General features: G+C 32.8%; 3 protein-coding genes across 3 annotated transcripts in view; 2 read left to right on the top strand and 1 right to left on the bottom strand.

The window, feature by feature from the left end:
• The first annotated feature begins 2,624 nt into the window (after positions 1–2,624).
• Positions 2,625–5,583, top strand: LOC139500758 (urease accessory protein UreG-like). Its single transcript, XM_071289593.1, has 3 exons — positions 2,625–2,723; positions 4,261–4,512; positions 5,181–5,583. The coding sequence occupies exons 1-3, from the start codon at positions 2,676–2,678 to the stop codon at positions 5,316–5,318; spliced, it is 438 nt and encodes a 145-aa protein (XP_071145694.1). The 5' UTR covers positions 2,625–2,675; the 3' UTR covers positions 5,319–5,583.
• Positions 5,584–8,362: 2,779 nt separating this feature from the next.
• On the bottom strand, positions 8,363–10,108 carry LOC139500394 (endoglucanase-like). Its single transcript, XM_071289134.1, has 3 exons — positions 10,103–10,108; positions 8,962–9,106; positions 8,363–8,538 (listed from the first exon to the last, which is right to left on the bottom strand). The coding sequence occupies exons 1-3, from the start codon at positions 10,106–10,108 to the stop codon at positions 8,363–8,365; spliced, it is 327 nt and encodes a 108-aa protein (XP_071145235.1).
• A 504-nt stretch (positions 10,109–10,612) lies between these two features.
• The window catches only part of LOC139500759 (urease accessory protein UreG-like), a 44,689-nt gene continuing 41,341 nt past the window's right edge, over positions 10,613–13,960 (top strand). Inside the window, exons 1-2 of the mRNA XM_071289594.1 lie at positions 10,613–10,711; positions 12,227–12,478. Coding sequence (XP_071145695.1) covers positions 10,664–10,711; positions 12,227–12,478 — 300 coding nt within the window. The 5' untranslated portion in view covers positions 10,613–10,663. The remainder of the gene's footprint in view (positions 10,712–12,226; positions 12,479–13,960) is intronic.

Below are 13,960 nucleotides of genomic sequence, written 5' to 3'. Positions count from 1 at the left end.
GGTCTTTTGTGAAAAGTTGTCTCATTGGCAATCGTAACTGTTTAAATGTCCTTTGGTTTTTGTGAGTCTTTGTTTACTCCTTGGTTTTGATTGTTATTGTCTTCGTACAGCAAAGATTTTAACCAGTTTATATTCTGTTGTAATGAACCATAACAATTATAATATTCAGTTATAAATCTTTTTCGGTTTCCTTCAATATTTATCCCAAATTTCTAGAATTATGGGATTGGCTGTGAAAATCAGACAAGTAATGGTTAGGGTCGAACATGCCTTACTAAGCTAAGCCTGACTGAGCTGTGTCCCTTAGTCTCAAACTTCTGTTATTTGTATAAGTCGAATTATAGGTATCTCGAAATATTTCTCTGGTTGGACTGGTTTCGATATAACGAATGTTGACTGTATCTATATATTTATTGATAATAAAACTCAACATTTCGCGGGTGGAGACGGAGGCAGCTGGTTGTTGATTGCAAAATGGTAAAGACCTGTATAAAGAAATTACAAAATATATTATTGGTAAGCATAAGAAATCAGGGCTAATTACCCCTGCATTTATTTGTCTGGTCACTTTTTAAAGTCCTGAAATCAGATGCATAGTATTACTGTGTTACGTGTTGCATTTCTACAACATCATGGCGTTTTTGTGAGCATGCAACCAACTTGTTTCACGATGCCTGTACACTGTTGTATATATAGGGTTCACAATTTTGGTACTTGTTTTGTACCCCGTCAGTAAATACGAAAACTCAACTTCAAATGTATGTATCATTTTGAACGCCTATCAATTTAGTAAGAAAATACATTTTTGGTATTTTACCAAAGCAGATGAGACAATCGGCGATCATGAAAAATTACAAAAAGAGTGACATTTATATTGTCAAACCGAACCAGATATGAGAAAAAGACAGACTTTTTTAAACGGACATTTAACCAACTCTATAATCAAGATAAGGAATGAATCTTTCTACATCGATATTACATGATAATAATTTTTGCGTGGCAGAATCAGTAAAAACTTTTGTAAAGTTAGACATTCATTTTACATACAAATGTATACAGGCATCACCTCCGCATGCGGTTTGGAAACCAGGATTGTAAAGTGAGACATATTCATTGAAACCATCAGGAGCCTGTAATTCAGTGGCTGTCTTTTGTTTATGTATTACATATTTGTTTTTCGTTCATTTTTTTTTTATATAAATAAGGCTGTTAGTTTTCTCGTTTGAGTTGTTTTACATTGTCTTATCGGGGTCTTTTATAGCTGACTATTCGGTATGGGCTTTGCTCATTGTTGAAGGCCGTACGATGACCTATAGTTGTTAATGTCTTTGTCGTTTTTGTCTCTTGTGGACAGTTGTCTCATTGGCAATCATACCACATCTTCTTTTTTATATTGTAAAGTGAGACATATTCATTGTACTAACACATTTATAAAGGCATCACCTGCGCATGCAGTTTGGAAACCAGCATCACAAAGAAATATAACACATGCATTATAAGTATGTCCCTGTACGTATCACATATCATATAAAAAAGAAGATGTGGTATGATTGTCAATAGGTCACCATAAGGCCTTCAGCAATGAACAAAGCCCATACCGCATGGTCAGCTACAAAAGGCCCTGAAATGAAAAATGTAAAACAATTCAAACGAGAAAACTAACGACCTATTTAAAGTACAAAAATGAACGAAAAACACAATATGTAACACATCAACTAACGACAACCACTGAATTACAGGCTCCTGACTTGGGACAGGCAAATACATACAGAATTTGGCGGGGTTAAACATTTTAGCAGGATCCCGACCTTCCCCTAACATCAGACATATGCGTAACAGTTCAACATAAGAACGAACTTTAAAGATCAGTTGAAAAAGGCTTCACTCATCAGATGAATACAAATAAAAATACATGACGGTTTCAAAATATTAAAACATCACCAGTAAACATAAACGTAAATCGGTCGAGAAGGTCGAGAAGGAAACACTTAATGTCACAATGTTAATCGTGACTATTGTAATATGTCATTTATGTATAAAGTTGTCTTTAATCAAAGAAGACAACACAAAGTTTGTATATATATCTGTTACGCTCATATTTTTCCAAGTTTTTTTTTTTTTTAACGAATACGTACGCGATAATTATTCTGCGTAGAATGTGTGTTCTTGGTAAATCAGTATCAATCTAAAACCATAGAAACCAGAAAAATAAAATAAATCCAATCAAAGGAAAAATATCTACACGATCAGTTTCTAGGTTTAATTGTTCGAGACAGTTTTTAATTTAAATTCTTCGAGACATCTATTATTTTTAATTGTTCGAGACATTTGTTAAGTTTAAATTGTTCGAGACACATATAAGTTTTAATTGTTCAACACATGTTAGTTTTAGTTGTTCGAGACACATGTTAGTTTTAAATGTTCGAGACACATGTTTATTTAAATTGTTCGAGACAAATGCTAGTTTTAATTGTTCAAGACGCAAGTGGCATATGATATTCGAAATACCAATAAAAGTCCCACATTATACAATGTAATAATGGTTCTGAATATTCACAGCGTTATGAGGAATGTTGATTTTCTGAAAAAATAACAAAACATGTTAAAATTGTATAAATACTTTCAGAGAGGACTGGGAATTTTTAGTGAGAAATAAAGCTTTACCCGAGGAGAGAATGACAGCAGTAGAAACTGGTGGGTGTCCCCATGCTGCCATTAGAGAGGTATTAAATTGTAGAATTAGTACAATAGCCAAGAAAGGATATGGAGTATCCATCCATAATACAAAATCAGTACATGCACAGCAACTAAAGAAAGCAACCCGCGAAGCATACGACCAGCGATTTCATTGCTTTTCTTCATCTCTTTTCCGTGAACGGTTCTGTAAAATGATTCAATGTTTATGCTTTGTTCCTAGTATTAAAAGCAATGAGCAGCAATCATGGAAGTGCCAATTAGTCAATGAAAATGAGCATGTTTTGTTACATTTAATGTTGGTTTCCTTTGATATATGGACAACGCAACATACCCAGCATAACATATTATACTGATTCCCGATGGTTTTTATGTTGAATGTGATATATATGGACGATAACATTCTATATCCACGAATCGAAAAAATATTAATTTCAATGCAGTTACAGAATTTTGACTAGAATTACAAAAATGTATCACGTTGAAAAGGAGATAACACAAGTCATATACTTTTGAATTTCTATCAGGATGTTCTTTATAAAAGATTACTGCTCTTAACAAGCATATTTTATGATTTCACATGAATCTGCAGCTCTTGGTTCCTTGAGAATTTTTTTTTATAATATCGAAAAATATCAATTAGACATACAGCTACGTTTCCGCAGCTACTAACAAAGAAGCTTCAGAGTTCCTTTCTGTAAATTGATATCCCCACAAGTTGTGCAGGCGCCATCATTCGGAAATTGTGTATCTAAGATGACAATTAATGGGTTTCATTTGTCGTTATCCAAAATAGCGACCCGCTTTATTTATGTATGAAATATTTGCCACTGTACGTTTAACAAACAATAACAAACCGTCCTTGCGGTCGTCCATTACTTTCATCGTATACAGTTCCTCTCAGATTCGTACAAGTATTGATCACCATGACGGGTACAACCCGAGTGGCAAAAGACTTGTTTGAATTAAGAAGCACGTGTCATTCACACTTAGTGGTGACATTTTGATTCCAAACATTTAAGAATCGTATAAATATTTGTGGTTTGTCACGGTCATGACGGTTGAACTTGATTTGCTTTAAAATAATTTTTCTATGTTATATTGTGTGATTTTTCGATGTCTGTTATTGGTATCAGATACGGTCATATCTATATGTATCCTCTGTTCTTAAAAAAAACTTGGCTTCTTTTTCAATTTTTTAAAAACCAATCTTTGTAGTGTTATTCTGTTTATATTTGTTCCTTTATGAATTTGGCAATCTTAAGATTAAACAAGCGGCACCCAACGATAAACTATAACTTGATACTTTTTCACTGATTATCATAATGATTTGCTCACTAAGACAATCATTACCTATAACATATATAATCATCTTTTTTATTAATTATAGTCTTCTTGAGGAATATTTTAATGGTTTTTTTTCTGCCAATTGTAGTTTATTTTTAGCATTTCAGTTAACATCTGAAACATTAGGCTTTATATGAGCCTTGTTATTTCATATGTTTCAGTAAGTCAAACGTATATTATAGATGAACAGAATATTATTTTCGTTATATATACTTATAGGACTATTCTTTAAATATGGAGGAAGTCCGAGATCTCACGAGAAAGTTTGACCCGGAAGTAGTTATAATAGAATCTGGAGGTGATAATCTGGCAGCGAATTTTAGCAGAGAATTAGCGGATTATATTATTTATATAATCGATGTAGCAGGGGGTGACAAGATTCCTAGAAAAGGTGGCCCAGGCATTACACAGAGTGACTCGTTAGTGGTAAATAAAACAGATCTGGCAGAAGCCGTGGGAGCTGATCTAAAAGTAAGTATAAATAAAAAAACAATTTCAAAATTGAATATAAGATATTTAAAAAAAAAAAAAAGGCAAACTTTTAGTGATATAATACTGGAGTCAGTGTTGAAGCGAAAAATTAGCCGTACTTGTAAATAGAGTTTCTGTATTGGTTCTTCTTACATACTAGATTCTTTTTAAAATGTTTGCAAAATTATATCGTAACTCTTATTGTTTTTGCTTACCAGCAACTGTACAATACTGTTTAGTAAGACTGGTTCTTGTGACATCCAACTGCTGTTAAGGCAAACAAAAAGTTTTCTTACATTTGCCAAGTCATTAATAAAATGTATTTCAAAACATTTTGTACTTTTGAAATTTAGAAATACAAAGGCTTTTCTACTTCAGGAATAAATTACTTAGCTGTATTTGGCAAAACTTTTAGGAATTTTGGTCCTCAATGCTTTCCAACTTCGTACTTCATTTAGCCTTATAACTTTTTTGGACTCGAGCGTCACTGCTGAGGCTTCTGAAGACGAAAAGCGCCTCTGGCGTTAATACAAAATTTAATCCTGGTGTCCATGAGGAGTTTATTTATTGTCATGCTTTCTCTTTTACATGATTTAATTATGTAAGAAGAGTTGTGTTGTGTTCAGTAAATAACATGTCGTTGATATAATTTTTGACGGATATTTTAGGTAATGGAAAGGGATGCAGCCATGATGAGACAGTGTGGACCAACTTTATTTACTCAGGCTAAAAATATGGTTGGAATTCCAGAGATATGCGACCTTATAATGACAGCGTATACACAAAGTGTCAAGAAATCAACTTAAATAGTTGTACGATGGTACTTTATACATGTATTAATGAAATTATTGATGGGGAAAGAACGAAAGAGTGATTTTTTTAAAGGCAGATTGAATGTAATTGACTGAGAGTAGACTTGCCTTGACGCAACACGGAATTTAACAAATGTATTCATGTTAAAAGCGTGGAATTTATTTTGCATGAAGCTAACACAAGATGCTAACCTTCTCTGTAAGCTAGAGATTGAGGAAATGTAAATGACTATATAAAGTGGTCTACATGCATGATATCATATTGATCTATAAAGGATTTGCACTATTGTGTTAATGTTTGCATATAGTATTAATAGACTGTTATGTAGATATAATTAAATTAATATTTACTAAAAGACTTTGTTTTGGACGGCCTTTTTTAACCGCAGATTAGGATCAATTTAATAGAAAAAAATATCCCATAGAAGTTGAAACTTGCATGCAATGAGTACAATACTTTTTCATATGATTGTGTCATACCGATTATCGAATAACTTCATGTTCAGAAAATACCAATTATCGCATATGTAGAGGTGCAAATAATAAAGACCTCTGTCTGTCTGTCTGTCTGTCTGTCGAACTATGGATAAAATATCAAAATATTTCTCTGGTCGGACTGGCTTTGATAAATCGAGAGTTGACTGTATTTATATATTTATTGATTATAAAACTCAACATTTGGCGGGTGGTGATGAAGGCAGCTGGTTGCTTATTGTAAAATGGTAAAGACCTGTATAAAATATAAAAAAAATATTTATTGGTAAGCATAAGAAAGCAGGTCTGGTCATTTTTTGAAGTCCTCCAATCAAATGCATAGTATTACTGTGTTACGTGTCGAATTCTTACAACATTATGGCGTTCTTATCGACCGCAAAAAAAATTTGCGGTCGTACATTGGTATGATGTTGGCGTCGTCGTCTTTGTCGTCGTCGTCCGAAGACACATTGGTTTTCGCACTATAACTTTAGTTTAAGTAAATAGAAATCTATGAAATTAAACACAAGGTTTATGACCACAAAAGGAAGGTTGGGATTGATTTTGGGAGTTTTGGTCCCAACAGTTTAGGAATTATGGGCCAAAAAGGGGCCCAAATAAGTATTTTGTTTGGTTTTCATTCCAAAATTAAACTTTGTTTGATTTCATCAAAAATTGAATAATTGGGGTTCTTTGATATGCCGAATCTAACTGAGTATGTAGATTCTTAATTTTTGATCCCGTTTTCAAATTGGTCTACATTAAGTTCCAAAGGGTCCAAAATTAAACTTAGTTTGATTTTAACAAAAATTGAATTCTTGGTGTTCTTTGATATGCTGAATCTAAACATGTACTTAGATTTTTGATAATGGGCCCAGTTTTCAATTTGGTCCAAATCGGGGTCCAAAATTAAACTTTGTTTGATTTCAACAAAAAATGAAATCTTGGGGTTCTTTGATATATGCTGAATCTAACCATGTATTTAGATTTTTGATATTTGGGCCCGGTTATCAAATTGGTCCACATTGAGGTCTAAACGGTCCAAAATTGAACTTTATTTGATTTCATCTTAAATTGAATTCTTAGGGTTCTTTGATATGCTGAATCTAACCATGTATTAAAGTTTTGGATATTGGACCATAATAGGTAAATGTCCAATTTAAGATTTTTAAGTTTTTAAGTTTAAGTTCTTAGACCATATTCATTGTGTCAGAAACCTATGTTGTGTCAACTATTTAATCACAATCCAAATTCAGAGCTGTATCAAGCTTGAATGTTGTGTCCATACTTGCCCCAACTGTTCAGGGTTCGAACTATGCGGTCGTATAAAGCTTCGCCCTGCGGAGCATCTGATTGTGAGCATGCAGCCAACTTGTTTCATGATACCTGAACACTGTTGTATATAGGGTTCACAATTTTGGTATTTGTTTTGTATCCCGTCAGTAAAAACCAAACATTAACTTCAAATGTACGACATGAAAGATGTATACTTGTGAACGCCTATCATTTTAATAAGAATATACATTTTAGTAATTATACTAAATCAGATAAGACAATCATGGAAAATTACCAAAAGAGTGACATTTATATTGTCAAACCGAACCAGATGATAAACTTTTTTTAACGGACATTTGCCCCAAGTCCTACAAAATTAAGATATGGAATTATAGATTCCACAACAGTTACTAAAATTCTTCAACGAAGACAGTTAAATTTTGATATTTTCCGTGACGAAATCAGTAAAAACTTCTATAAAGTCAGACATATTCATTGTACATACAAATGTATAAAGTCATCATCACCTGCGCATGCGGTTTGGAAACCAGCATTGTAGTCACATGCCACTTCGTTTTTGATAAATTCTTCACGTCTGTCCTGATAATCGTCATTACGTCCTGGTCCACCCACCAGCCCACCAAGTAAAATATTGGGATTGTCCTCGGAATGGCTGACACATCTGTCTTGTTGGCATGAACTGAATCATAGAGAATAAAGATGAAATCATGTATGTTTTACTCTAGAATTATATAGTTAAAAAGAGTCGAATTTATTCGAACAGAATTTCCCGCGTGCTTTTGTAGTAAATACACACAATCTTCAAAAACAAACGTTATAAAAACAATAATATGAAAAGCAAAAAAAATGAAAATGAAAGAGCGAATCCCTATTCAGTATTTTAACAATTTCTTAACAAATAACTGTTCAGCAGTTTTTTTTTATTTCTCTGAAGTTAAATAAACAGTACATGTACGTTTCGGAGAGAACATTTCCAAAATGGAATTGTTCGTGGCATACCAGTTTTCGTGGGTAAAGGTGATCCACGTATTTAAATGTTTAATGAAATACAAAGTTTCTTTAGGCGTGTATGAGCAATTTGGCAAACCACGAAATCAAATTTTCCCGAAAACGCAAGTTCGACTCGTTCCACGAAAATTAGTGCCCACAAAATTTAAATGAATCTACAGTAGGTGCATTTAGGAGAGCTCCCTTCATAGAGCTTTACTTTTATGGTTAATGCATAGGTTTTTATTAGTTACGGTACCACACCAAGTTGTATGCATAACTTACGCTCCTCTATGATGAGGTCTCAGTGGATAATTATTTCCAAATCCAATCTCATAACTCATGTTATCATTGTTATCACCCAGCATGTAGTTTATTTGTGACATGGCGAAATTCTTAAATTTATCTCCACCAATCCCGTCAGCAGCAGCAATCACAGCAATAAACGCAGCATTGGCTGAAACAAGACAGATTTGATACAAATTAAAATTCTTGCATTTTAGTATCATTATTTAACGTTTTATTATAATATCCATCTGAAGAAAACATGTTAGATCGATGCCTTTTTATCATTTCATACAAACAAATAATAGCCACGAGCGAATTAAAACCAATAAACTTCAATACTGTCAACAGATTCGTATACTTCTTGTACATTTTACAAATGTAAAGGTTACTCTCAGATACTCTGTTGCTTTATCAACTAAACCTAGATGATCTAGTGATTTAAGTTTGGTTAAATTTGGTCAAGTATTTTCAGAGGAGAAAAGCTCACTTGGCCCATTGTGTTCAAATTTCAAAAGATATATATACATGTATATTGTCAAGTGGTACTTTGATAATTATCTTGCAAACCCCCAGAATTTGTTAAATATCTCACCTGCATATCTGTTTGGTCCCCACTGGTCTCTCCATGTCAGTCCACAAGGTGTAATAGGAACAGACCCACCAGGTAAATACGAATCTATGAAGGCTTCTATATTTGATTTATATTTATTATCTTTGGTTATTTCCCATAGAAGAAGCTAAAAACAGTAAAAGAGGGTACACTACACATAAGGGTATTAAAGAGAATCAGTTTGGGTAATCATTCTGAATTCTATATGAAGTTATCTTCCAAATAAAAAAAGGTAATTTAAGTTAAATTCATTGCAGTCACCATACCTATTGCTTCTGTCTATGTTTTAATTGGGCATTTTATAGTTGAAAGATGTGATTGATTTATATTTCTATAAGGTCGATTTCGACGGAGCTCAAATACATTATTAGATTAAAAGGATAAATTTAGCCAACTATATAATCATAGAAAATGGAAATTGGAAATGTGTCAAAGAGACAACAACCCGACCATAGAACTAAAACGAATGTACCTTATTTTCTACATTAAATGCTTCAGAACGTATCAAAGAAATATAACACATGCATTATAATTATGTCCCTGTACGTATCACATATCATATAAAAAAGAAGATGTGGTATGATTGTCAATAGGTCACCGTAAGGCCTTCAGCAATGAGCAAAGCCCACACCGCGTGGTCAGCTACAAAAGGCCCTGAAATGACAAATGTAAAACAATTCAAACGAGAAAACTAACGGCCTAATTAAAGTACAAAAATGAACGAAAAACATAATATGTTACACATCAACTAACGACAACCACTGAATTACAGGGTCCTGACTTGGGACAGGCAAATACATTTGTACATACAGAATTTGGCGGGGTTAAACATTTTAGCAGGATCCCAACCCTCCCCTAACTTCGGACACTGGTGTAACAGTAAAACATAAGAGCGAACTTTAAAGATCAGTTGAAAAAGGCTTCACTCATCAGATGAATACAAATAGAAATACATGACGGTTTCAAAACATTATAACATCACCAGTAAACATCAACGTAAATCGGTCAAGAAGGAAACACTTAATGTCACAATGTTAATCGTGACTATTATAATATGTTATTTATGTACAAAGTTGTCTTTAATCAAACAAGACAACATAAAGTTTGTATATATTTCTATTACGCTCATATTTTTCCAAGTTTTTTTTCTAACGAATACGTACGCGATAATTATTCTGCGTAGAATGTGTGTTCTTGGTAAATCAGTATCAATCTAAAACCTAAGAAACCAGAAAAATAAAATAAATCCAATCAAAGGAAAAATATCTACACGATCAGTTTCTAGGTTTAATTGTTCGAGACAGTTTTTAATTTAAATTCTTCGAGACATCTATTATTTTTAATTGTTCGAGACATTTGTTAAGTTTAAATTGTTCGAGACACATATAAGTTTTAATTGTTCGACACATGTTAACGTAAGTTTTAAATGTTCGAGACACATATTTATTTTTAATTGTTCGAGACAAATGATAGTTTTAATTGTTCAAGACGCAAGTGGCATATGATATTGAAATACCAATAAAAGTTCCACATTATACAATGTAATAATGGTTCTGAATATTCACAGCGTTATGAGGAATGTTGATTTTCTGAAAAAAACAACAAAACATGTTAAAATTGTATAAATACTTTCAGAGAGGACTGGGAATTTTTAGTGAGAAATAAAGCTTTACCCGAGGAGAGAATGACAGCAGTAGAAACTGGTGGGTGTCCCCATGCTGCCATTAGAGAGGTATTAAATTGTAGAATTAGTACAATAGCCAAGAAAGGATATGGAGTATCCATCCATAATACAAAATCAGTACATGCACAGCAACTAAATAAAGCAACCCGCGAAGCATACGACCAGCGATTTCATTGCTTTTCTTCATCTCTTCTCCGTGAATGGTTCTGTAACATGATTCAATGTTTATGCTTTGTTCCTAGTATTAAAAGCAATGAGCAGCAATCATGGAAGTGCCAATTAGTCAATAGAATGAGCATGTTTTGTTACATTTAACGTTGGTTTTCTTTGATATATGGACAACGCAACATACCAAGCATAACATATTATATTGATTCCCGATGATTTTTATGTTGTGATATATATGGACGATAACATTCTATATCCACGAATCGAAAAAATATTAATTCCAATGCAGTTACAGAATTTTGACTAGAATTACAAAAATGTTACACGTTGAAAGGGAGATAACACAAGTCATACACTTTTGAATTTCTATCAGGATGTTCTTTATAAAAGATTACTGCTCTTAACAAGCATATTTTATGATATCACATGAATCCGCAGCTCTTGGTTCCTTGAGAAATTTTTTTTATAATATCGAAAAATATCAATTAGACATACAGCTACGTTTCCGCAGCTACTAACAAAGAAGCTTCAGAGTTCCTTTCTGTAAATTGATATCCCCACAAGTTGTGCAGGCGCCATCATTCGGAAATTGTGTATCTAAGATGACAATTAATGGGTTTCATTTGTCGTTATCCAAAATAGCGACCCGCTTTATTTATGTATGAAATATTTGCCACTGTACGTTTAACAAACAATAACAAACCGTCCTTGCGGTCGTCCATTACTTTCATCGTATACAGTTCCTCTCAGATTCGTACAAGTATTGATCACCATGACGGGTACAACCCGAGTGGCAAAAGACTTGTTTGAATTAAGAAGCACGTGTCATTCACACTAAGTGGTGACATTTTGATTCCAAACATTTAAGAATCGTATAAATATTTGTGGTTTGTCACGGTTGAACTTTATTTGCTTTAAAATAATTTTTCTATGTTATATTGTGTGATTTTCCGATGTCTGTTATTGGTATCAGATACGGTCATATCTATATGTATCCTCTGTTCTTGAAAAAAACTTCTTTTTCGATTTTTTAAAAACCAATCTTTGTAGTGTTATTCTGTTTATATGTGCTTCTTTATGAATTTGGCAATCTTAAGATTAAACAAGCGGCACCCAACGATAAACTATAACTTGATACTTTTTCACTGATTATCATAATGATTTGCTCACTAAGACAATCATTACCTATAACATACATAATCATCTTTTTTTATTTATTGGAGTCTTCTTGAGGAATATTTTAATGGGTTTTTTCTGCCAATTGTAGTTTATTTTTAGTATTACAGTTAACATCTGAAACATTAGGCTTTATATGAGCCTTGTAATTTCATATGTGTCAGTAAGTCAAACGTATATAGATGAACAGAATATTATTTTCGTTATATATACTAATAGGACTATTCTTTAAATATGGAGGAAGTCCGAGATCTCACGAGAAAGTTTGACCCGGAAGTAGTTATAATAGAATCTGGAGGTGATAATCTGGCAGCGAATTTTAGCAGAGAATTAGCGGATTATATTATTTATATAATCGATGTATCAGGGGGTGACAAGATTCCTAGAAAAGGTGGCCCAGGCATTACACAGAGTGACTTATTAGTGGTAAATAAAACAGATCTGGCAGAAGCCGTGGGAGCTGATCTAAAAGTAAGTATAAATAAAAAAACAATTTCAAAATTGAATATAAGATACTTAAAAAAAAAAAAAGCAAACTTTTAGTGTAATAATACTAGAGTCAGTGTTGAAGCGAAAAATTAGCCATACTTGTAAATAGAGTTTCTGTATTGGTTCTTCTTACATACTAGATTCTTTTTAAAATGTTTGCAAAATTATATCGTAACTCTTATTGTTTTTGCTTACCAGTAACTGTACAATACTGTTTAGTAAGACTGGTTCTTGTGACATCCAACTGCTGTTAAGGCAAACAAAAAGTTTTCTTACATTTGCCAAGTCATTAATAAAATGTATTTCAAAACATTTTGTACTTTTGAAATTTAGAAATACAAAGGCTTTTCTACTTCAGGAATAAATTACTTAGCTGTATTTGGCAAAACTTTTAGGAACTTTGGACCTCAATGCTTTCCAACTTCGTACTTCATTTAGCCTTATAACTGTTTTGGACTCGAGCGTCACTGCTGAGGCTTCTGAAGACGAAACGCGCCTCTGTCATGCTTTCTCTTTAAAACACATGATTTAACTATGTAAGAAGAGTTGTGTTGTGTTCAGTAAATAACAAGTCGTTGATATATTTTTATGACGGATATTTTAGGTAATGGAAAGGGATGCAGCCATGATGAGACAAGGTGGACCAACTTTATTTACCCAGGCTAAAAATATGATTGGAATTCCAGAGATATCCGACCTTATAATGACAGCGTATAAACAAAGTGTCAAGAAATCAACTTAAATAGTTGTACGATGGTACTTTATACATAATTTCATGAAGTTGTTGATGTGGAAAGAACGAAAGAGTGATTTTTTTAAAGGCAGATAAAATGAAATTGACTGAGAGTAGACTAGCCTCGTCACAAAATGGAATTTAACAAATAATGTATTTACTCCAGCGACAAACTGCCCTTTTCAAAGCAGTGGGCGTAACACTCTTTTAACTGTTGTTTATACAAATTAGATAAAATCATAAATCTATCATTACCCCCAGATAAATCCATGTGATACAGAACCTGGTATGTTAATAATTATCTCAGGCACTGAAATCTGAGTCTATGTGGTGAAAGTAAATGAAAATAAAAGAAATTTGTGTAGTTTGCTCTTATCTTAGTGTTTTATAATTTTTTCATATGTAAATATAAAATATACTACATTGTTGTGCATCACTTTAGACTTTTATATTCTGTATAGTTCTAATGAACATGTATATATTGACTTTGAATGAAAAACACAGATAAATGAATTAGTTGATACATGTGTTTAATCCTGTGACATGGAAACAGATCAACCTTAAACAAAGAATACCATTCATAAGGTACGCTTTTATGATGTTATATTTATTTTGAATTTTTTGTTATAGCTTTACACTGTGGGATTACAACAATAAATGTATTCATGTAAATAGCATGGAATGTATTTCGCATGAAACTAACACAAGATGCTAACCTTCTCTGTAGGCTA

The sequence above is a fragment of the Mytilus edulis genome, chromosome 13 (assembly GCF_963676685.1).
Source record: "Mytilus edulis chromosome 13, xbMytEdul2.2, whole genome shotgun sequence".
Taxonomy (NCBI): domain Eukaryota; kingdom Metazoa; phylum Mollusca; class Bivalvia; order Mytilida; family Mytilidae; genus Mytilus; species Mytilus edulis.
This window is presented reverse-complemented; position numbering and strand designations above follow the sequence as displayed.

What these genes read in the sequence shown, in the direction of transcription:
- LOC139500394 (XM_071289134.1), bottom strand. An exon ending in GGGACCAAACAGATATGCAG is followed by an intron (nt 8,539 to 8,961) that starts GTGAGATATTTA and finishes GTCTTGTTTCAG; the next exon opens with CCAATGCTGCGTTTATTGCT.
- LOC139500758 (XM_071289593.1), top strand. Translation starts at nt 2,676, where the DNA reads ATGACAGCAGTAGAAACTGGTGGGTGTCCCCATGCTGCCATTAGAGAG. An exon ending in CCCATGCTGCCATTAGAGAG is followed by an intron (nt 2,724 to 4,260) that starts GTATTAAATTGT and finishes ATATACTTATAG; the next exon opens with GACTATTCTTTAAATATGGA. An exon ending in CCGTGGGAGCTGATCTAAAA is followed by an intron (nt 4,513 to 5,180) that starts GTAAGTATAAAT and finishes CGGATATTTTAG; the next exon opens with GTAATGGAAAGGGATGCAGC.